This window comes from Podarcis bocagei, assembly GCF_964188305.1.
Source record: "Podarcis bocagei genome assembly, chromosome: 4".
Taxonomy (NCBI): domain Eukaryota; kingdom Metazoa; phylum Chordata; class Lepidosauria; order Squamata; family Lacertidae; genus Podarcis; species Podarcis bocagei.
In genome coordinates this window covers 84,359,906-84,383,971 of record NC_138128.1, presented here as the reverse complement: position 1 = coordinate 84,383,971, position 24,066 = coordinate 84,359,906, and the positions used below count along the sequence as shown (strand labels likewise).

Below are 24,066 nucleotides of genomic sequence, written 5' to 3'. Positions count from 1 at the left end.
TGGAGGCACATACTTTCAAATATCAAAGGTTCTGGGTTTGAACAGTAAAAACTCTTAACAGACCTGGTTTCAACCTAATTTGAGGATAAAACCATCTGGTTTCCTGGGCCGCCTTTATAACCTGACCCACCTGACCGAACTCCCAAGGGAGTGTGCATAGGGTATTCCTATTAGGATGCCAGCTTTCAGACCTTGCATTGAGAGACCAAATGTGCAGCATTCAGCTGGAACCACAGTTAAGCAACATTGCTTTTTTAGCCAATGTCCCGCAAGTCCCTAGTTCTCCCACCCTGAAAAAATTACACCACACGAGGCACAAATATTCGGTGGTCCTCTGAGCTAGAAAGTGAAATTATGACCTATCCATTTGGAAATAATGGGCATTTTGTTCTCTCCTTTCTTTTGTTCAGACCTGGTTTCAGAACTGAAGAGCGAGAACAAAGGTGACTGGTTCCAAAATAATGATCAGGAACCAAGCTACAACTCCTTATAGCCGCTGTGACAGAAGAAGAAGTCCATTAAACAGCCAGGGGAGCAGCCCAAAAAGCAGCCATGCAGCTTCCATTATCCCGAAAGCTTTTGTTCAGACCTGGTTTCAGAACTGAAGAGCGAGAACAAAGATGACTGGGTCCAAAACAATGATCAGGAACCGAGCTACAACTCCTTATAGCCGCTCTGACAGAAGAAGTCCAAGCACTCCGAGGAGCAGTGCAAGAAGTCCAACTCAGCAACATTACCAGCCACGCAGCTTCCATTATCCCGAAAGCTATGAAGGAGCAGGGTTCTGGCAGCCATCTCTCAGCACCACGCAACCAGCAGAGCCCGTCTTTGCTGCACAGCAGCAGAACTCCCAGGAATTGAACCCGGTTCATTACCAGCCAGCTGCTGTTGGTGGAACAGCGCTTTGTGAGACTTCCCAGGCAAGCAACTGCCCAGTTCCATATTATGATGCAGAGATGATGAGGCAGCCTCCACTATCGAATGGTAAAACTTCTGTACTCCATCAAGCAGTAAAACTCCCTGGTCTGCAATGGGGAACACTTATGCAACGGGGAATTATCCAGCTGCAAATCCTGTGCAAATGTTGCCTGAAGATTACCAAAATTGGCAGCAAAGCAATATCTTCCCTTCTCCCGACGCCTTCTAGGGTTACTCATCCATATAAATACATTTTAAAGTTTTTCAATAAAGTTTGTTATTTTAATGCCTTTGTCTGGGATCATCATCTGGCTTTCCTTTTACTGAAGCATTCTCTTCCCTTTGCCCAAGCAAGCTAAGACCACTTGTATATTGAAATCAAAAATAAAAGCTGAACAATTGCCCAATTGTTCAAATAAGGACGAAAGTCAAAATCTGGGGTTAGAACAATTGGGTAAATGTTTCAAAATGTTCCAATTTTGCTTTTGTTTTTGTTGGGTTGATATGGGTTAAATGTTTAGTTGGGGTTGGCGGTTACTTTAATTTGGGTATAAGTATAAACTGTTCATTATTGTTGTTGTTGTTGTTGTTATTTATTACTATTGGTTTCTTGGTTTGCTATTTATTTATTTATTTGTTTTGTTGTTAAATGTTTGTTGCATTGTGTTGTAAGCACAATGTATTTTGTACATTTTGCAGAAAACAATAAAGCATATATGGATATAGATATATACGTGTGTGTTTTTGCATGTGATTCTATGGGGATGGATTTTTCTGAGCCCTGCCTGCCTGCCATGCTACATAATGCACTCCCTTTTTGAAATGTTGCCTGAATACAGAAAGGGGTTGGTTTTGCCAGATCCACTCTCTGCTTTTACGTGCATCTTCCACGAAGGAAGAGTTCACCCAAACCAAAATCCACAGTAGCTTGATGATGTGACTCAGACATTGGGTTAAATCATGGAATTCAAAGTGTTAAATGAGGATGGTAATTGAGAGTATTGGGAATGCCTTACAAGATTCCAATCTGTTTATAATGCTACACATTATCACTTCATCATTCAGTATTTCCTCTTGTCCCTAATCTTAAACCAAGCTAATCCTTGCTGAGCTTCTGACAACCTGACAGGGGACCAATTCTGCTTATGCGGTTCAGGGTTTGCTTTCCCTCTGCTTTCCACCCAAATGGTTCTGAAACCGGGTTTCAATTCCACGAGCTTATTTCTCTATTTATATCCCACCCAGGGGCGCCCACTAGAATAGAAAATTGGGGGGGGGAGGCCAGGTAAGCTCTGCCCTGTTCGATTTGGGGGTGGACAAGGGACCTGGGCCCAAGAGTTGGCTCCTAGGACCCCACCTTTTCCCCCCTGGGACCTTGAGGCGGCCCACCTCCTTCTTCCCCCTCCGCCCTCTCAGCCCCCGACACCCCCGCGAGGGAGACCAGCCTGAGAGGCGGCGACTGGCGCAAAGGCACCCGAGTGAGCTTCGGGGCTGGGAGTAGGGTGTGTGTGTGCAGGGATTGTGGAGTGTGTGTGTGTGTGTGTGTGTGTGTGTGTGTGTGTGTGTGTGTGTGTGTGTGTCTCTGCAGGGATTTGCACCCTGCCTGGCCTCAGGCCAACACGCTAATACGCCGCCTGAGGGAAGATAGCACCGCCGCCGCGCCCTCTAGTGGCGCCTGGGGACCGGCTACGAGATAACTCTGAAGGGCTTCCCTCTCGACACTGTCTTCCCTTATTACGTTCCCGCAGCACCAGCGCTATAACCAACGTCTTGCTGGGGCAACGGGGGGGGGCGGGGGTGTCCTTCCCGCTCCTCTTTCTGGTCCCAACGGCCGCCCATCCCCCACTCCCTCTCGCTTCGCCGCGTAGAATCCAGGTTGACGCCGCGCGCCGTTTCCCGCGCAAACCGCCCCCGCGCATGCGCCCCCGCCTGTCTTGCCTTGGCGCCCTTTGGCCACGCCTTCCCCTGCGGCATGTATTAGCTGTAATACATGCCTTCTCCCTGGTCTCTCGCTTGTCCCCCCTCCCCTCGGTCTCCTCTTCGCTCCCTCTTAACACAATGACCCCCCGCCCCACCCCGCAGGGGGGACCCACCCGTGAGGCGAGATAAGCGCATTAGCATGTCTGGCCTCTGAGGAAGGCTGCCCCCTCTCGCCTTCCATGCTGCTCCTTTCATTCCTTCATCCTTCTGCTCCCCAGGGCTTTCTCGGCTGTGGCTCCAATCTGGTGGAACGCTCTGTCACAAGAGACTAGGGCCCTGCAGGACCTGCCATCTTTCCGCAGGGCCTGCAAGACAGAGCTGTTCCACCAGGCCTTTGGTCAGGGCGCAGCCTGACTCCCTCCTCTGGCAATCTGCACAGAATTTTGCTTAACGGTTGCCATCAATTTGATTTTAATTAATTTTATAATGGAATGTTTTTAGAATGTGGTATTATTTGATTGTTGTTAGCCGCCCTGAGCCCGGCTTCGGCTGGGGAGGGCGGGATATAAATAAAAATTATTATTATTATTATTATTATTATTATCCACAGAGCTGCAGCCTGGGAGGAACAGGTCTCTAGAAACAAGCAGTTTTGTGTCTGTGTAGCCCAGAAGCCCAAATTCTGAACATAATTATCGGCATGATATTTGAGAGAAGAGGGCGGGGGATAAGTAGTTCCCCACATGGCTTGTCTTCCCACAGGAGTGCTGACTCCTAGGGGCTGGACCCCTTTGAGCCCCCCACAATATTTGTTAGTGAGGTGTTGGGCCCCCTCAATGTTTGGACACTCCTCGCAGCTCCCAGTCCATAGCATTCCTCAAGTGAGGCAGGTGAAAGACAAGGTAGAGGAGCAAATGGATGGGAACAGTTGCAAATGCCCTGTCTTATACTGTATTGAGAAATGATAACATCTCCTGCCTAGTGGGCAAAGTGAGAGGGAACATTCCTACAGGTGAGTCCCTTCAGCTCATTCATCATCATGTAGAAGGCTTTGGGGAGAAATTGGCAGCCCAGGATATGTGTTCCATGTTCTCCCTCCAGAAAGGATACATGTTCCCCCCAGTTCTCATCCCAACCCTTCCTTCCCTGGGCTGAATAGTACACTGGAAGCTCAGCAGGACTTAGATCTGGCTGTTTTGTTAGTAAAGAGGCATGCACGTTGACAGCAGAATGCAGATAATGAATTTATATTTTTAAAAAAAGGAAGGATGGATGCATACCAGCAAGGAAAGAACAGCCTAGCTCAACCTGGATTTAAACAGCTCATTCTCTCATTCAGGGATGCTTCAGCTGCTCTCCCTCATATATCATTCCCCTCTTACTCCGACTAGAGAACTAGTCTTTTGCAGGACTGTGTCTTCAATTGCACTTAAGTATAAGTATACTTAAAAACACCAATAGTCAAGGAGGAAATGTTTCTCATTTGTGGGTGTTGCATTGCATCAACAGCATGTCCCATTGCATCAACAGCTGAAGACATTTTAATCTTTTCGCTCTGATGAATGTTAAAAAAAACTCTCTAAGAATTAGGCCACTGCATGTAGTAACTTGCATGCTCGTGCCAAATTGTAATCCCTCTCAAAATTACACCTTCATATTCTGATGCAATGATAATCCTATTATCTGATTTCTTCATCCTTTCATTTCCTCTTAGTTAAATGCAGATCTTCTGGGAACAAATTCAGACAGCTCCAGCAGATTGCTCCTCTCTGCAACATGCTGCTCAGGTAACGAAAATGCCCACACAGATGCAACTTTGCAACAGGCAGCTCTTGCAAAACTTCAAGACCCACTATTGGTCTCGTCTGCTCAAACAGCTGGAGACTATCTCCACATGCAAGGGAAGTCCCTAACTCACCAAGGGCTTGCGACCCACCAGCTACCCTCCCCTGGTTTAGCTAGCCAGTCAAAGCCATTCCCAGGGTGTTGCTGCTGTCGCATGCTGACGGCTTCTAGGAGCCACAGGTGAGAGCTGAGTGCAGGGTGGGGACCAAAGGTGAGAAACTTATCCCAGAAGGAGCATGATGTGTCCTCCACCAGAGGTCCTAGCCTCCTCCAACATTCCACACACTAGAAAATAACAACTTAATATGTTTATTCCAAAATTTCATTGTAGGTCATTAATTCCTGTAGGCAGGTGAAATAGATTTAGTAATCATTAATATTAAGTAAGTAATCAACCAAGTCACATCAGGCTAAAGCACAGAGCCTTATTTTTTTATTTTACAAAAGGCTGCATGTTTCCCTCTGCTACCACTACAGCATAGAATGAAGTTGAGGTTGGTTGGGCTCAGCAACAGCAAGCCTTCTCATAGAAAGTCAAGTAGCAACTAATTACTATGCATGTCCTCCCAGGGAATATGTAATTTACATTCATCTACATACGTTCTGAAAATATACGCATGGGGAAACAGTTGGGAGTAATTTATTTAAATTGAAACTTCCCCTGTGCTTTAAATTGCAGTAATAGCTATATATTTAAAATGTGCGAAGCATCGCGTAACATTATGAGAAACAAATCCAGATGGCTCAAGCATGCAAGCCCCATCCACCTACACTTCTGGACTGCAGACACACCGTACATTTAATGGTCCTTTAAAACAATCCTGGGAGCCATAAGGGGGCCAGGAATTGTAGCTCCATGAGGGGATAAATGGCTGCTTCTAGCATTCTTTGGCAGAGACAATGTGCTTACCCCTGCTTTTCAGAGGGAGGCAGCTGCGAGATCAGCAGAGCCTGGCACTTGTGATATTCTGGCATCAGGTCCCTCCCACTCCTCTCCATCACAGCAGCCCTTTTTCTGGCTTCTCTGGAAAATGTGACATGCAGGAAGCCAGCACTTTTGCCTCCTTTCATGTGCTAGAAATGCTGAGGACAAAATGTGACTGACGCGACGGCACTTTTTCCTCTCATGCCGTTGGCCTGCTCTCATGCCGTTGGCCCGCTCTCACTTAGATAAATTGCCCCCACCTCACTGAATAACCCTTTACCTGAAGGTTTCTTTCCCTTTTCCCTTAAAAATTCTAGCCCCAGAGTATCCTGTGGAGGACCTTTGTGAAGGGGTAACTAGTAAGTTGGAGTCTCAGATAGGTTTTCTTTAAATAAACAATAAAGATTTATTTAAGGCAAGATAGTATATAACACAAATGGATTCAACTTAGGTTAGTTCAGAAATACAGTGCGATTTTACTTTAAATTTGTCCTCAGTTGTTTTTGCATTATTGGTTTGGTTCAGTTTGGTTCTTTTTTCTGGTGATACTTTATTTCAGTTATCCACCCCCTTTAACAATCCTGCTCCTGAGGTACTTTAAGTAATACAGTGGCACCTCTGGTTACAAACTTAACTCGTTCTGGAGGTCCATTCAAACAAACAAACAAACAAACAAATAATAAATACCCTGCCCATCTGGCTGGGCTTCCCCAGCCACTCTGGGTGGCTTCCAAAAAATATTAAAATACTGTAATACTTCAAACATTAAAAGCTTCCCTAAACAAGGCTGCCTTCAGATGTAGACCACAGAGCTCTCCACACCCCCTCCCTTCACTGGGTCTGGGAGTTTCATCCGTTTCCTTAGAAGAGTCTATCTCTCCCCTATAGACTAGGTTTGAGTCCCAAGTAGGCTGTTCCTTCCCAGCTCCTATTCTCCTGGCTCAGCCTCTGCCTCCCAGTAAAATTTCGGTCTATTCCTCCTACAGGACACCACAGTTTGTCCTTCACAATACGCTCAGAGTGGAAGTTGTTTTTTCCAGAGCCAACTCTTTCTCCCATTCACTCTTTGTACCTCAACCTGTCTCCCTACCTATCTCCCACCCTCTCCAACCACAATTCCAACCCACTTCAACCAACCCTCTCAAACTAACTATCTCTCCAAAACCTCTCCTTTTAAACTCTCCCTCCTGGAACCATAGCCAATCAGAGGCTGTCATTCATTAACAATTTGCAGGCAGGGAAATAAAAAGAAAAAAAGAAAAAACACTTGTTGATCCAGCCTGTCCAGCAAAAGCAACCATTTTGACACACAAAACCTGGCCCATTTTTTGTTTTATAAAAGAAGAGAAGGAAGGCAAACCAGAAGCAAGTGTTGAATGGTTTCTTTAAATATAAGGCTCATTATTGTTTCACAGGATGTGTATGGCTTTAAGGGCCAGAGCAAATAACATGACCTAGTTTTACAGCTGTGAAGCAGTTTAGCAGGTGCTGTTAATGTTTATTAAGCTGTTATGTTAAGCTGTTGTGTTAATTAAGCCCGTAGCTCTCTCAATACCCTGATGGATGGGTCATGCATATTGATATATTGTAATTTAGTGTAAAAGGAGTTTTTGTTTTTGTTATTAAAACCTAGCAAAAGTCACTTTTGCGTTTCTTGAAATGTGTGGTCTCTCCAGCACGCCTTCTACAGCACAACTAATCTGCAGAATAGCCAACAGCAAGAGGGGTCAAGCACTGGAAAAGGCAAGAAGAGCAGACAATCAGCACATTAGGGATGGGGACTCAGTGAGTGTGCAAACTCCAGAAAGGCGAGTGAGTGGTGGTGATTTTGTGTGAATGAGGTGCGCATGGCACTATTGCACCACCACGGGCAGGTCAGCTGGTAGCACATGGGACTCTTAATCTGAGGGTCGTGGGTCCGAGCCCCACGCTGGGCAAAAGATTCCTGCTCTGCGGGGGGGGGGGCTAGATGATCATCAGGGTCCCTTCCAACTGTACGATTCTACGATCCCCCCTCTTGTCTCGCTTGTCACTGTGCTGAATTGTGGCACAATGGGTCAGTGCCCTGTTAACCAGAAGTCGAGCCCACGCAGGGACGGCTTTCGGCGGGATTCCTGCACTGCAGGCGGGGTTGCACTAGATGACCCTTGGGGACCTCTTCCGACTCTCCAATTGTGCGAACTGCCGCCAGCAGTTTGCCACAAAGCCTCGCACTCGCGGTTGCCCGAGATACGCGAGAGGAGAAAAGCAGCAGGCAGCAGCGCGGAGCCGGCGGCAGTGCGCCCCGCGTATCCCTCCTAATCCAACCCTCCTCCTCCCCAAATGCAAATACGGCGCCGGCGCCACGCCCCCCGGAGCGCTTGCTTGGGGCTGCTCGCAAGAGGCGGCGGGAGCAGACCCGATCGCCGGAGAGATGAGGAGGGTGGCGGGCTCGATGGACTCCCAGGCCGAGCACCGCGCCGATTACTTCCGACGCTCCAACCTGTTCGTAATGGTGGCGATCTTGGTCGGCCTGAGCTACCACGGGGTGAGCGCAGCCTCCCTGGAGGCTCCCGGGGCACCTGGTGCGCGGAAGCGCGGGGCGCCACGGCTCCAAAGGGCACCCTGGGGGGGGGGGCGTGCGGGGATCATAGTCATAGCTGCCAACTTTTCCCTTTTCTTGCGAGGAATCCTATTCGGAATAAGGGAATTTCCCTTTAAAAAAGGGAAACGTTGACAGCTAGGATCATAGTACAGCCCGGAACATTTCGCCCGACGAGACTCGAACGCGCGACCTGCACGGGCTGAGCTATGTCTCTCTTGCCGTGGGAGCCAGAGATGGGAAGGCTTGGAGGGGATCCCTATGCACCGTACTTAGCTTTGAAGATGTTAGGGATGAACCCGCCCAAATCAAGCGTGGTTTTTTTAAAGTCACATTTATTTCACGGGGAGAATTTACAGTATTCAGAAGGGCGCCCCATTGAGTTCAGTGGGCATTACTCCACTGCAACTGGGCACAGGGTAGAAGCCTGAAGCAGGTGTTTAAACTCTTCCACTGAAATGAATGGGTTGGGAAAAACCAAAACAAACCCCGGAATCTTGAGTTATTTTCTGCTGCTCTGAAATAGAGGCCATTTTTCTTGTTTCTGTCTCTCCCCCCCCCCCCACTCAAAGGTTTTTGGGAGCTGAATCCCTGATTGGAGTCCAGTATAAATATGTTTTCCGCCATAGTGCACTTTTAGTGCATTTCATGAAGACAGCCGGCTTTAATGCATAGCACACACTGTACTGGTGAGGTTTATTCTGGAAGTACATTATATGATAATTGTGATTTATTTTTTTAGGGGGATCTAGACCAATATCTCATCAGATGTGGGCTTTCTTGCCTAAGTCCAGTGTTGTAAAATGCAAGGGTCAGAACCTTTTTCAGCCGTGGGCCGGTCCACCGTCCCTCAGACCATGTGGTGGGCTGGACTATTTTTTTTGGGGGGGGGGGAATGAACAAATTATTCCCACAAATAACCCAGAGATGCATTTTAAATAAAAGCACACATTCTACTCAGGTAAAAGCACCAGACAGGCCCCACAAATAACCCAGAGATGTATTTTAAATAAAAGGACACATTCTACTCATGTAAAAACACACTGATTCCTGGACCGTCTGTGGGCCAGATTGAGAAGGCGATTGGGCTGGATCTGGCCCACGGGCCTTCGGTTGCCTACCGCTGGTCAAATGGCTGCTAATTTCTGGATTGTGCCACATTGTATTGATGTCCCCGAATTTCATATATTATGTATGGATACTGGAGGATAAACACAAAAGTTGTGAATTCTGATGTTGCAGGATGGTGTGTTATGTTGACACGTATATACAGGGGTACCTCAGGTTACATATGCTTACTTAAATGTGTATCTCTTTCTCCCCTCCCCCTCCGCACACCTCAGTGGGCAGTCTTTTCACCCTCAACAATCCCCTATGACCTTCTGGGACCATTAGGCACCTTCACTAAATATTTGGTGGAAAACCATAAAACTCTTCTCAATATCGGGTAAGCTGAATTCTCATCTTCTACCTGTTCACATTCCTTCTGCTCACCTAACAGTGGGGATTTTGGGGGTGGGTGGGAGGGTGAGTAATATAATATGCAGCCCTATGTATGTGCTTCTCCATGCATATTGGGAGAGACAAGTGAAATGTAAGAGCAAGCTACAGTCAAGCAATGTATTTTGAGATTATAGAGTCATAGAATTGTAGAGTTTCTAACAATGGACCCAGGGCCTCATTCTTTTCTCTTCCTTCCTCTTTAACTGTAAAAACTAGCCCGACACACGTATGAAGGGTAGATCGGGACAGGCTGTCTAGCCTTTGTTCCTCTTCGTCTGGTAGCTTTCCAGCCCATAATTATCTCCCCTGAGCACTTTTGTCACCTGGGTTAAAGCATAGCTGTCAACTTACAGATTTGGGGACCAGCAGCCTCGAAAAAAGGGATCAGCAGCCATAATAAGGGATTTTGGCTTAGCTTATACAGAAATCCCACACTCATGGAGCCATGCTGCTTTGGCTGCGACTGACTGTGTTTTGCTGGGGGTTGGACTAGATGATCCTAAGGGTCTACAACTCCCACCAAAGAAGAGTGGCAGACAAAACTGATGAACGACGTCGAGATGGCAAAGCTTACAGGCAGAATTAGAAACCAGGAAGAGGACCGCTTTAATATGAATGAGGACCTCTTTAATAAAGAATGGGGAAAGTTTACAATTTATTTGAAAAGCTATTGTAAAGAGTTACATACATTGGTAAGATTGACAGAAAAGTATGGATGGACAAATGATTTATAAAAATAGAGTTATGAAAGGGATGAAGAGGGGGAAATCACTGCACTGGTTGGAGGGTATGCGAAGCAGCACGTTGGGGCTGCCGTCGTCCAGGGGCGAGGAGTTCCATCGGCCCTTCCCTGCCTGAGAGAGAGGGAGGGAGGGAGAGAGACTCTCGCCCATGCTGCCCGTGAGCCCGGCATGAGGCGGTTGCGGCGCGGCTGCTGAAGTGCCACCCTTCTGTGTCCCTCCCTATCCCCTCCTCTTCCTCCTCCCTCAGGCCGCCTCCTCAGCCGCAGCCACCACTGCCGCCTCCGGCTTCCCCTGGCAGCGTGGCAGAAGTCTCGCAAGAGGGGCTGCCTGCCCGCCCGCCGCCACCCGTCTCCTCACAATGTGCCCCTGAGGAGGAAAAGGGAGAGACAAAGACACGGCAGCTTGTGTGCTCGCTCTCTCGAGGCGGAGGACCCCGAGCCGCTGCTTCCCTCCCGAGCTGGGCGCGCATTAAACCCGGGAAATTTAAGGGACATCATCAATAAGGGACAGCAGCGGGACACAGCACTGGGATAAGGGAGTTTCCCACCCAATAAGGGACGGTTGGCAGCTATGGGTTAAAGAGCAGCTCCATACATGCCTTACTCCACTCGGACTGTGTAGTGTTTCTGGTCCGGTTTAGGCCATGCATAACTTGTTATTAGAAATATGCACATTAATGTAAAGGGCAGGGCAGAATGATTGCCTGCTTTTTGAAAACCCCATTCCTGCACCTGAACAGAGGGAGCCATACAATAAGACAAGCTCATCTTCGGTACCCTTCAGAGGCAGTGGCATGAGAGGCAGATAGAGCCTATGGCAGAGCCTGTTGCGTGTTTCTCTTGCACAAGCCATGCTTACCGAAATAAACAGGCATCACAGAAAGCATATTTGTGTTGCTTCAGTGAACTCCTGTCCATTTCACAAGGGCTTGCATGAGAAATAACAGGGTTGTGTCCCCTGTTAATTAGCTGGTGATTGGGAATGTGTTTGGCTTTCCCCCTGGGAATACCTAAATGTTTTGGGCTAACCCTTATCTTGCTTTAATTTACGCCAGTTACAAATGGTGTTATTTTCCTTCCTTTCAGATATTTAATTACCTGGTTAATCCACGTAGGGGAAGCATTATATGCCCTCAAGCTATGCAAGTAAGCTATTTTTATTTTATTTTGGGTCTCTCTTCTACCTCCACCTCCCTCTGCCCTCTCCTAAACAGCAGATAGCGCGGCAAAGCTGTGTCTGGGCTTGTGAGCTGGTTTTCTGGGTACGGATATGGGGTGTTGTGCATGAGCACTCCCTCTCGCTGCATAAAGTGGTATGGAAGTGACACACAGGTTTTAATAATCTTCACAACCTATCTGCATGAACTGGGTCTAAAGTAAATACTGTCAAGGACTGACTTCGGAGCTGTCGTTGAATTTGCTTTTTAAAAAGCAACCAGTGCATTCCAACATTGAACCAATGAGGTGTGCTATGTACATTGGAACCCAACCCAGCTGTGGCAGGTGAACTTACCCTGATCCTTTTGTCAGGTTTCTTAAAAAATAATAATAAAGGCGTTGGTACTAGTTTACAAAGCCTTATACATCTGAGGACCAGGATACCTAAAAGGCTGTCTTGCACCTTATATATACAACTGATGGTTGCATTCTGCAGGAGAGGGCCTCTTGCAGATACCATCTCATCAGGAGATCTGCTCCGTATAATGCGGGAACTGGACCTTAAATTTTGGTGGCACCTACCCCTGAGAACTCTGTCTATTGTCTTTTAGGCACCTCTTAAAGACCTTCCTCTTCTAAGAAGCCTTTTAATCAGAATTTTATCCTGGCCTTTATCTGCATTGTGTTTATATATGCCTTTATTGTTGATGATTTTGTATTGTTAATTGCTTTGGGATGTATAAATGAAGTAAGCAAAATAAAAGAACATAAAAGAAGCACAAGAAGACGCCAGTGACTGTGTAAGTAGGCTGGTCTGTGTGAGTGCCAGTAGAAGAGTAACAATATGATGGTTCTAAATCCCAGATATATGCACTTGGATTCAAAACCCTGTTTGGAGGTTATCTGGAACTAGTGACTGCATTGCTGATATCTTTCCTTCATTGGTGTATCACATGCCACCCTGGAAAGTTCCCTGAAGGCTTCTGGTGAGGGAGCAGGGGTGTGGATAACAGCCCAACTTCAGTTTCTGCCCATCCTCCAAGCAGCTGAGGGCAAAATAGACATCTATCTACTTAACTTGGATTTTAGGTAATTCATGCAGAAATGTCAGGCTTTATCTGTCTGTCTCTTCACTGCAGGATGAAAGGCATCACAGACCCTTCAACTCAGCGTTTGTGGTTGGTTCAAACATTTTTCTTTGGAATGGGATCTCTCTTCTTTTTGTTGACCTACAACCCTCGGAAGAAAAGTTGGTGAAGGATTCAGCCAGAAGAGAAGGTTCCAACGCAGTCTAGCTTTGGGGTATATTTTTCAGCGAGAGGGATGGGTGTATTTCTAAACGTTTTTTGTGCGTTCAAAAGTGTGGCAATCTTCTCTTTCACTTGGAAAGAGAAATTTCTTTCAGACGTCTTCTCTGCAGGTTTTGCAGCTGTGGGCAAAGCGAGGAAACTAGCTTGTGACAATGGGGGATGGAGCCTTTCTTTTTAGATCAAGGAAATAAAGCCAGTTCTTAATGGTCAGGACCAAAATGCCAACACTCACAAGATATCTGCATAGGACCAATTTAAAATAGGGGCGACAAACAGAGCAAGCACAGAGCAACCTATAGTCTCTACTTCTCAGGTCTAACAGTAGCCTTATTCATAAACTGAGCTGTATAGAAGTGTGGTGAGGCATCTTCCTTTGGGCCCAACTTGCACCTGTCTGTTGCTCCCCTGGTTTTGCCTGCATCCATGGCTGGATTGCCCTCTATAAGTGATTGTATGGATAGTCCCCTTCATTTATGAGCCTCTTTCTCCCCTCCCCCGCCACCCTTTTTACAGGTAAGGATTGCAGATTAAGCAGGTCTGTGAGCACTGATCTCTACATGCAGCCACACTGTGTCCAGGGTGTAGCTGTGACTGGGAGGCAAGGTGGCATTTTCATTTGCACCATAGACCAAGAGGGCTAATGCTACTCCATTAATACTTTTAGCTGTGCTTAATAATAATAATAATAATAATAATAATAATAATAATAATAATTACTATTAAAAATAATGTGCAACAGTACAGATTATCCTTGTTGGGCTTCCAGTTTTAACAGGTGGCTTGGTTAACTTTTCTTCCCGTTTCTTGAGAAATAAACCTCTTCTCTTTCTCACCCACCTTCCCACCCAGAGTTTAAAGGGGTTTATCTGCAAGTAGATGTGGTCAGCATTGCATCTTGAACATCTTGCAATCTTTCTCCACAAACTCTGCCACCACAAACTCTGATTTATAATGGTCTACCAGCAGGTTTTGCTCTTATGTTTTCTTGGTGCTCTCTTAACAACCTGCATGCATTGCAAAGCACTTTAGTTAATGACCGTGGCACTAAATTCTTGGGCATGGCGCAAGCTTTTCTTGAAGTGCAAAAGGCTGTGAGAGAGAAAGCTGTGACCACATTAGAACTGCAGTCAAGACCAAGAAACCCCACTGGGGCAGTTTTCTTTCTCAGAGATCCAACGTGCTGTTAAAAGGTAGTTTTATATTACATGCCTTAAATTCTTTAGGGGAGATTCCCCCCCAAGAAATACGTCAAAGCAGATCTACTAGTTTCAATCTGAGAGAAAGCTTTGATAGGGCTTTCATTAGGCTTTCCTCATCCAAGCTGTGTCGTGATAGACAGAGCTGTCTGTGAGGAAGGTTTAGAAACAGCACATTAGTTGGATTTGGAGGAAGTAATTAACAGTGCCTGTCAGATGAGTTGGTGTCTAATTCATAGATGTGTTGGCCAATGTGTTTAGTATCTGTTTAGTATGTACATGTTTAGTACCTACATGTTATGCAATGCCACCACCCAGATCTGAGAAAGGAAAATTACTGGTGCAGTTTTTCCCTGGCATGGCATTGCTTGGCAGGGTGAAGTGGTTTACAAGATTTTACCCTCTCTAGAGAGACTTTTCACTAGTATAAGCTCAGGGGCAGAACGAAGGTGAGAAGCAAAGGGCACCAGCACAGAGCTTGAATAAACCCCTCCACCCCACCAACTTTTTAGCATTTTGTATTAGTGCAGTGCATTTTTACTGTAGTGCATGCCATTGTTATGTTGGTGCAGGAGACAGGTCCACTGATTCTGTGCCTGTGCAAATATATAAAGGTTGGGACTCTCTGCCACATTAGACCGTAGTTCTTGCCTTTGGTTTGGACTTTTAATTCTCTTGATGATTTCTGCTGAAATGCCCTATAATGTCTTTCAAACTCTGTGTCTCATTTGGATTTATTTTTAGGCAGCTCTTAAGAACACTGCTGCTCATAGTTTTAGCATTTTGCCTTTTTGTGCTTGAACACCCTGCATATTCCGTCATGCTTGTTGTATTGAGAATCACCTCTTTAGCACATTACTTTTTACCTGGCTATTGTCTGGATGATTAAAGGTAGCTTCTGCTGTTCTTTATACTGTTAATACTTGAAGGGAAACATGGTGAGCTCTTTGACTGTTGCCTCTTGCGATAAAAATGTGTTCTAAGATAGGGTGCTTAATTGGTATAATGCTGCATTTTGAGCTGATAATTTCCGAGAGCTGTCTCACTGCTGGCCTTGAATAAAGCTAATAATTCTCTCTAAAATATAATGCGTGCCCTGGAATTGTTACAAAGGATGGGGTGGTGGTTTCACATCCTTAAAGCAGAGGTGCCAAAACACAAAGTATAGGCCCCCCAGAGGATTCCTAATGCAGCCTGGGTTTTCCCAACCACCTTCTAGGAAATTTTGAACAATAACCAGGCCTTAATAGGATGAAGGGGTTGACTCAACAATACCTGCTTTTGTGTGTCATCGTATCGGGTTCTTTCCTCAGTTCCCTTTGTTTGCAGCAGGAATGCTAAGGAGTTGGTGAGGAAATGCACTTGGGCATCCCAGGAACACGGCCAGATAATTTGTACAAGTGTGCATGTGTATACATACACAAACATGTTGTTTTTGCATTCACACTACAGATGTGTTAAGAGCAAATGGCTTGCCCTAGCAGGCGCAACCATTTTGGATTACTCTCATTGTAGTGTCTGACTTGAGGCAGAATTTAACCCTTCCCCATCTGCCAAATTGGGAATTAGACATTCTCATCCCTGCCCTATAGAGTGGGTATAGACAGGTCTGCCCTGATCTCTCAAGCAAATCTCTCCCTTCCCCCAAGACTGCATTGATTTTTGACTAGGAAGGGGGGGAGCTGTTTGTGTGAGTGCATGTGTGATAGTGTAGGGTGGTCGCATCCACATTTGTTCAAACCCACCACTGGCATATTGCCCCCAGAGGGTTGGCAAAGGGTGATGTGACAAAACTTTGCATTGCCCTTGCTGGAGAATATGCAGGAATCTGTCTTTGCTTGCAACTGGCCTGAGAACATATTGTCCACATTGGAATGCCCAGTCAGTTTATATATGGAGTTTCACAGTAGCCCTGTAAAGGACAATCTCTCAAGCCAACATTAAGTGTAAAAAAGAAAAGAAAGGGTTAACAACACACACACCAGGCATTAAAAATAGCAGTAAAGATGTTTGGAAACCAGACTAAAGAAATATTTGAAAATCCTCTGAAAAAATGTGGCTTCACTTGCTTGTGAAAAAGTGGGAGGGAAGAGGTCAAGATAGATAAACTTCTGGGAACAGAATGTCATAGTCTCTCAGCACCAGCACAGGAAAGTTCTTGCCACCTTTTTCAGCTGCCTGCAGGAATTCATTTCATACATTTTGCAATATGCATATTAAAAAGTTTAATGTTATATGAAGGATGATACTTGGGTAGATAGCAGGAACAGCGCAAGCCATTTTGTTAGCTGAGGCAAAGCACATGTTTCCGCATTTCCCCATTATTTGCACGAAATCTGATTAGGCTGGACACTGAACTTTCATGGAACTCCTCACCAGCTCCTGGCATGCCAGTTTCTTCCCCCACAGCCTTCCCCGTGATAATGGGCTGAAGGGACTCGCCTGTGGAGGTTTCCCCTCTCACTTTGCCCACTAGGAAAGAGATCTTGTCATTTCTCAATACTGTAGAAGACAAGGCATTGGCAACTGTTCCCATCCATCTCCTCTATCTTTCACCGTGCCTCACCCCCGGGAACTGCTTGTCACGCCAGTTGAGGAGGCAGGTGACAGGAGAACTTCCTGCTTTACCTGTTCGAATTGGCACAAAATTTCCATGTAGACATGGATACACATTAAGCCGAAAATTGTAGAGGCCAAGTGCCCATAGGGCCTTTTTAGTCTCCTTCCTCCAACGGCCTGGCGTTCTCACGTGGAAGGCCCTGGGGAAAGAAACTGGCATCCCAGGAGCTGCTGAGGAGTTCCATGTTCTCCCTCCAGAAAGGACGCCCATTATAAATAACTTATAAATGCCCATGTTGCAGGCTAAGGCACATACATCTATTAAAAACTTTGTGGGGGGGATATTTTGAACACTTTATTTCATTTTCTTGCTCTTAATTCCCCCCCCCCCGTTTTGTGCTCTACTGCCTTCAATGAAGCTTTATAGGAGGGTTGCCTGCGAACTAGAGGTACCACTGTATATGCCTGAGGGAAGATGGCGCCGCCGCGCCCTGTGGTGGCGCCTGGGGAGCGGCTACGAGATAACTCTTAAGGGCTTCCTTCTCGACATTGTCTTCCCTTATTACGTTCCCGCAGCATCAGCGCTATAACCAACGTCTTGCTGGGGCAACGGGGGGGCGGGGGTGTCCTTCCCGCTCCTCTTTCTGGTCCCAACTGCAGCCCCTCCCACACTCCCTCTCGCCTCGCCTCAGAGATTCAAGGTTGGCGCTGCGCGCCGTTTCCCTCCCAAACCGCCCCCGCGCATGCGCCCCCGCCTGTCTTGCCTTGGCGCCCTTTGGCCACGCCTTCCCCTGCGGCGTCACACCGGCCACCCTCCTCCTCCTCCTCCCTGGTCTCCCCCTTCTCCCCCCGTCCCCTCGGTCTCCTCTTCGCTTCCTCTTAACACAATGACCCCCCCCACCCCACCCCGCAGGGGGGACCCACCCAGGAGGCGAGATAAGCGCATTAGCATGTCTGGCCTCTGAGGAAGGCTGCCCCCTCTCGCCTCCCATTCTGCTCCTTTCATTCCTTCATCCTTCTGCTCCCCTCTGGCCCCTCCAGGCTCAGCGGGGGCGGGGGGGGGGCGGGGCGGCTGGGCTGCCCTAAATCCGCCTCTACTTGGGAGCTGGATCTTCCTCACTTCCACTTCTACCCCACTCCAAATCTGCCTCTACAGCAGCTTCGGAGCAAAGAGGAGGCGACACTGGTCTCTTCCCGCCTTTCTTCACCATTTGATCTTGATCCCCCAAAAATCTCCATTCTCCCCTTCTTCCCTGGGGGAGGGGGACAGTTTTGGAACTCGTCTCAGGTGACCAAATGTCTTGGGCCGGCCCTGCCGACCCCCCTGCAGGAGTAAGTCTGGCCAAGGTGGCTGGGACGTCAGCTCAGGCAAATGCTCACTTTTTCAACTTTGTCTCTTTTTCTGAACCTGCCCCTGGGAATTCGGCTGGTGTTTCTCTCCCTCCTCCATAAGGAAGCCCTGAGGGGCCTCACACTAGCATTCCCTGGGCGGTTGCCAAATGCTGAGGGGGAAGCACTCTGCACATGCCTAGGAGTAAACCATCTACCAGCTCCTGTTAGATTCCCTTAGGTGAGAGAAAGGGTTTCTACAGTGATAGCCCAGTAGGTGCCTCCCAGAACTCATTGGAGGAAGACTAAATGGTGACCACCACAGCACTGTCTAAAACGAGGACACAGATATCATTCAATTGGTCTGTGCTAATTTAAGGTAATATTAATTTGTGTGTTTTGAAGTATGGTTGATTCCCCCCCCCCCAATTTTATTATTTTATCTGTTTGTAAAGCAAAAAACTGCAAAGTGGTTTACTATCAAGTGGGGTATACATTTAATGAAATAAATAAACAAATGGACAAAGGCAACTTAAAAACGATTACTCTAATTTAAATAGAAATATAATACTTCTCACTGTATTTAGGTGACCTGAATGTCTGCTTAGTCTGCTGTCCAAATGCTGACTGTTAGTGGCATTTGTTTGAAAACTGCAGCTAGACCATAAAGCCCTTCAAAGAATGCTGTGTCTGCTATGTCTCTGTTCCAGCACTCTTTTCTTTAATCAAATTACCACTATACTTTTCTTCAACAAGGCTACACTTTCTAAAAAACAACCTATTCACAATGGGCTTCAGAAACCACAAAGTTGCTGTCTAACAACCTGCAGATTAACACACTCACACACATTAATTAATTACAGATCGTTCCAAAGAGCACCCACATTGAAGTATGATTTCTGGTAAAATATCTTATGGTGAAAAGAATTTTTAGGCAAACTTACGGTAATGAATGGAAGCATTATGGGTATTTAAAGAGCTTAGATGGTTATTTAAAGATTTCTCTTTCAAAATATACATTGAGCTTTTGAAGCAAATGTCGACACAGCTCCACTTTTTCTGATATCTGCAGGCATAACACATTGCCCACAGTCAAACTGGACATTTGAGTAATATAATAATTTTAATATTTGAAATGGAAATGAGATGAAGTGGGTGTCGATCAGGGAGAGAGAGCTTTATTGGCAGTATTTTTTAAATACTGAAATATACTATTCCTTTTTTAAAAAAACCGAAGTTTGAGATGGGGATATAAGGTTTAATTGATTTTTCTACCATATGCTTTATTTCATTTTCTTGCTCTTAATCTCCCCCCCAAGGTTTGTGCTCTACTGCCTTCAATGAAGCTTTATAGGAGGGTTGCCTGTGAACTAGAGGTACCACAGCATTGGTGCTGTTCATATTAGGAAGTTACCTTGTGGTACATTCTGCTTTGAAATTTGTCAAGTTACAATTTACACGGTGAAACATTGTGATCCTTGAACCTAGGAGGAAGAAAGGGACATAATGTCTAAACGAACTAGTAATAGGTTGAAAAGCTGCTATGTATTTGATACCTCAACTTTGCTTGCTTGTTTTCCTTTTTTCGTCCTCCTACAAATAAAACCTATTCAATGTTCTGGGTTGCTATGTTCTTATGGTTTTTATTTACTGAATTTATACGCCGCCCTTCGGAGCCTACATCGGCAAGCAGAAACAGTACAAACTTCAAAAACAAAAACAAAGCAAACAAATTCTAAAACATTTTGAACATTAAAAAAATAACAATTTTAAACACCTAAAAGCAATTTCAGCTTGGAAGAATCGTAAAACTAATTATAGGAGGTTTGTTGGTTTGTTTTTTAAATCATTCATCTGCCCGCTGATCTCGGGGTTGTCAGGATCATTATTCAGCAGACACCAAATGCCCGAGTAAATGGGAATATTTTCAAATTCCTAATGAAACGCAATAATGATGAAGACGGGGCAGCTCACTAGAGAGAGCATTCCGCAACCGGGAAACCTCTTTAAATGGGCTGACCATCCAGATTAAATTAAAGCAGTTTAAACCAACTACAACGTCACTGTCATTTTATTTATTTATTTAGGTTTTTAAAAGATTAACATATGAAAAAAACATATTAAAAATTAACATATGAATCCTAACTTGCAGGTACCAGCTTGAAAAAGACATTCTTAGTGCAAGGAATTCCTCTTCTAAGATGGCGGGTGCCCTTGCATATCCAATGCACCGTTTTTAAAGGAACGTAAGCTGTTTCCTAAGTCTTCAAAACCAGCAAAAAATGAATGCAAATTTAATCATATGTTAATAAAATATAGCTTGCTTACATAGCTTAGATTTCTTTCTTCGGTTGCTGCCGCTATATACGGTATTATTCGCGTTTGATGCGATTGCTGGCAGTTACCATCCAAGGCAATGTACATGTACAATGTACAATGTACCATCCAAGGCAATGTACTAATTTATTTAGACGGCAGAGGCTGGAATGAGGGGTATTGGAATTAAGTTGTTCCAAGCTTCTTTGTCGATATGAAATAATTTACACTTGCTTCTTTTTAGAACAACAAAAACCTTTTAAAAAAGAGAGTACCCGTTTAAGACACAAAGTGTGTGTGTGGGGGTGTTCTTTGGTTGGACCTCGCAAGTGTGTTTTTTGTACAATGCGGGTGTGCTTTGACAAAGAAAAGGTGTAGCAGGCACCCGAAAGGGGTGTCGATGGAGAGAGGGGTTACACCCAGTTTGGCAAAGCAACCGATTTTTTGAAAGAGAATGTAACTGTTTCTATTGGTTGAGAAGTAAGGGTGAAACGCAAAAATGATGAAGACAGGGCAGCTGACTGGGAGGGCATTCCGCAACCGGGGAACCTCGTATGGGTTGAGAAGTAAGGATGGGATTGCCCACCGGAGATAAATGCCCATACTGAACCCCCAGCAGAATAGCAGAGTGAACCTGAGGGATCTTAATGTCCATTTTTAAGGCAAAACCAATTCAGGAGAGAGCAAGAAAGAGTTTTTTCATGATGGCAACCAACAACGAAGGTAAGAGAAACTTTTTTAAAAAATGATTATTAAGCCCTGAGCTTTCCATGTCGGGAGGAAGATCTGCAAGCGTCGCTTCAGTTTAAGCTAACCAAGCGCTTCCTTCAGATTTGCCTCTTTGTTTTTTCCCAGTAGGAAGCTACCCCAAAGGAGGAGATAGGAGAAAAAGGAAAGTTTTTACCCCAGCCCAAATCGAGCTTTTAAAGAAGGGGTTTGAAAAAAACGTGTACCCCGGATACCAGACCAGGGAGGCGCTGGCGAGGAACATCAGAGTCGAGGAAGATTGTGTGCACGTAAGAAGGGGGAAAGCGGGGGTTCCTAGGACTTCCTTAAATCGCAAATACTGGATAAATTTAAAACACTCAGAATAATTCTTTCGTTGTCATTTGAATGCCTTTGCTCATCCAGGTGCCTCCAAGCTTAACGTGAAAGGTTCCTTAGTCAAGAGCCAAATTCCTCTTTCCTGGGTTTTTGTGGGGTTTTATTTCGGGGGGGGGGTGTTGTACCGTGGATGTAAAGGCTTTTTGTAAGGGATGGGTGCGTTGTGTCTGCTCCTTTTCAAATTTAGGAAGAAATTGTGCCCATACCTGTTCAGAAATCCTGGTTCCTGATTAAGGCTTCCTTTTCCTTCCCAGTAAAATTATTGGTGGCACATACTTTCAAATATCAAAGGTTCTGGGTTTGAACAGTAAAAACTCTTAACAGACGTGGTTTCAACTCTAATTTGAGGCTAAAACCATCCAGTTTTCTGGGCTGCCTTTATAGCCTGATCCACCTGACTGAACTCCCAAGGGAGTGTGCATAGGATACTCCTATTAGGATTGCAGCATTCAGCACCTTGCATTGAGAGACCAAATGTGCAGCATTCAGTTCGTACCACAGTTAAGCAACATTGCTTTTCTAGCCAATGTCCCGCAAGTCCCTAGTTCTCCCACACTGAAAAAATTACACTACACGAGGCACAATTATTTGGCGGTCCTTTGAGCTAGAAAGTGAAATGATGACCTATGCATTTGGAAATAATGGGCATTTTGTTCTCTCCTTTCTTTTGTTCAGACCTGGTTTCAGAACAGAAGAGCGAGAACAAAGGTTCCAAAGTAATGATCAGGAACTGAGCTACAGCTCCTTATAGCCGCTGTGACAGAAGAAGAAGTCCATTAAAAGCCTGGGGAGCAGCCCAAAAAGCTGCGCAATAACTCCGACGCAGCAATATTACCAGCCATGCAGCTTCCATTATCCCGAAAGCTTTTGTTCAGACCTGGTTTCAGAACTGAAGAGCGAGAACAAAGATGACTAGGTCCAAAACAATGATCAGGAACTGAGCTACAGCTCCTTATAGCCGCTGTGACAGAAGAAGTCCAAGCATTCCAAGAAGCAGCGCAAGAATTCCGACGCAGCAATAATAGCAGCCATGCAGCTTCCATTATCCCAAAAGCTATGGAGGAGCAGGGTTCTGGCAGCCGCCTCTCAGCACCACGCAACCAGGAGAGCCCGTCTATGCCACACAGCAGCAGAACTCCTAGGAATTGAACCCGGTTCATTACCAGCCAGCTGCTGTTTGTGGAACTGGGTTTTGTGAGACTTCCCAGGAAAGGAACTGCCCAGTTCCATATTATGGTGCACAGATGATGAGGCAGCCTCCACTATCGAATGGTGACTTCTGCACTCCATCAAGCAGTAAAACTCCCTGGTCTGCAATGGGGAACAGTCATGCAATGGGGAATTATCCAGCTGCAAATCCTGTGCAAATGTTGGCTGAAGATTGGCAGCAAAATTGGCAGCAAAATTGGCAGCAAAGCAATATTTCCCTTCTCCCGACGCCTTCAAGGGTTACCCATGCATATAAATCCCCCCCTAACTTTTAAATTTTGTATATTTTAAAGTTTTACAATAAAGTTTGTTATTTTAATGCCTTTGTCTGGGATCATCATCTGGCTTTCCTTTTACTGAAGCATTCTCTTCCCTCTGCCCAAGCAAGCTAAAAGCACTTGTATATAGAAATCAAAAATAAAAGCTGAACAATTGGCCACTTGTTCAAATAAGGGCCACAGTCAAAATCTGGGGTTGGAACAATTGGGGAAATGTTTCAAAAGTTTCCAATTTTGCTTTTGTTTTTGACGGGTTGATATGGGTTAAATGTTTAGTTGGGGTTGGCGGTTACTTTAATTTGGGTATAAGTATAAACTGTTCATTATTGCTATTATTATTTATTATTACTATTGGTTTCTTGGTTTGCTATTTTTTTGTTTTGTTTTTTAATGTTTGATGCATTGTGTTGTAAGCATAATGTATTTTTGTACTTTTTGCAGAAAACAAAGCATATATGGATATAGATATACACGTGTGTTTTTGTGCATGTGATTCTATGGGGATGGATTTTTCTGAGCCCTGCCTGTCTGTCATGCTACATAATGCACTTCCTTTTTGAAATGTTGCCTGAATACAGAAAGGGGTTGGTTTTGATGGTTCCCCTCTCTGCTTTTACGTGCAACTTCCACGAAGGAAGAGTTCACCCAAACCAAAATCCACAGTAGCTTGATGGTGTGACTCAGACATTGGGTTAAATCCTGGAATTCAAAAGGTTAAATGAGGATGCTAATTGAGAGTATTGGGAATGCCTTACAAGATTCTGTTTATAATGCTACACATTATCACTTCATCATTCAATATTTCCTTTTGTCCCTAATCTTAAACCAAGCTAATCCTTGCTGAGTTTCTGACAACCAGACAAGGGACCAATTTTGCTTATGCGGTTCAGGATTTGCTTTCCAGCCAAATGGTTCTGAAACTGGGTTTCAATTCCAGGAGCTTATTTCTCTATTTATATCCCACCCAGGGGCGCACACTTGGATAGAAAATTGGGGGGGGGGGACCTGGGCCCAAGAGTTGGCTCCTAGGACCCCACCTTCTCTCCCCTGGGACCTTGAGGCGGCCACCTCCTTCTCCCCCCTCCGCCCTCTCAGCCCCCGACACCCCCACCCCCGCGAGGGAGACCAGCCTGAGAGGCGGCGACTGGCGCAAAGGCACCCGAGTGAGCTTCG

General features: G+C 45.6%; 3 protein-coding genes and 1 long non-coding RNA gene across 6 annotated transcripts in view; 3 read left to right on the top strand and 1 right to left on the bottom strand.

The window, feature by feature from the left end:
- The window catches only part of LOC308585578 (uncharacterized protein), a 97,641-nt gene that overhangs the window by 44,113 nt on the left and 29,462 nt on the right, over positions 1-24,066 (bottom strand). The gene's annotated exons all lie outside the window — the stretch shown is intronic.
- LOC308585584 (transmembrane protein 254-like) lies at positions 7,962-14,813 on the top strand. 2 transcript variants are annotated; one of them, XM_081191353.1, is made up of 4 exons: positions 7,962-8,135; positions 9,533-9,636; positions 11,490-11,580; positions 12,732-14,813. In XM_081191353.1, exons 1-4 carry the CDS (start codon positions 8,022-8,024, stop codon positions 12,885-12,887), a joined length of 465 nt encoding a protein of 154 aa, XP_081047479.1. In that variant the 5' UTR covers positions 7,962-8,021; the 3' UTR covers positions 12,888-14,813. The 2 variants fall into 2 exon arrangements, with proteins under 2 accessions (XP_081047479.1, XP_081047480.1); XM_081191354.1 differs by having other exon boundaries at positions 7,965-8,135; positions 11,521-11,580.
- LOC308585576 (uncharacterized protein) overlaps positions 20,695-24,066 on the top strand; it is a 136,957-nt gene continuing 133,585 nt past the window's right edge. For both annotated transcript variants that reach the window (XM_081191341.1, XM_081191340.1), the window contains exon 1: positions 20,695-21,025. In XM_081191341.1, coding sequence (XP_081047467.1) covers positions 20,950-21,025 — 76 coding nt within the window. In that variant the 5' untranslated portion in view covers positions 20,695-20,949. The remainder of the gene's footprint in view (positions 21,026-24,066) is intronic.
- Positions 21,034-22,938, top strand: LOC308585604. The gene is made up of 2 exons (XR_014007527.1): positions 21,034-21,318; positions 22,082-22,938. It is a non-coding gene; the product is annotated as an uncharacterized lncRNA (long non-coding RNA).

What these genes read in the sequence shown, in the direction of transcription:
- LOC308585584 (XM_081191353.1), top strand. Translation starts at nt 8,022, where the DNA reads ATGAGGAGGGTGGCGGGCTCGATGGACTCCCAGGCCGAGCACCGCGCC. An exon ending in AAAACTCTTCTCAATATCGG is followed by an intron (nt 9,637 to 11,489) that starts GTAAGCTGAATT and finishes AATTTACGCCAG; the next exon opens with TTACAAATGGTGTTATTTTC. An exon ending in TATGCCCTCAAGCTATGCAA is followed by an intron (nt 11,581 to 12,731) that starts GTAAGCTATTTT and finishes TCTTCACTGCAG; the next exon opens with GATGAAAGGCATCACAGACC.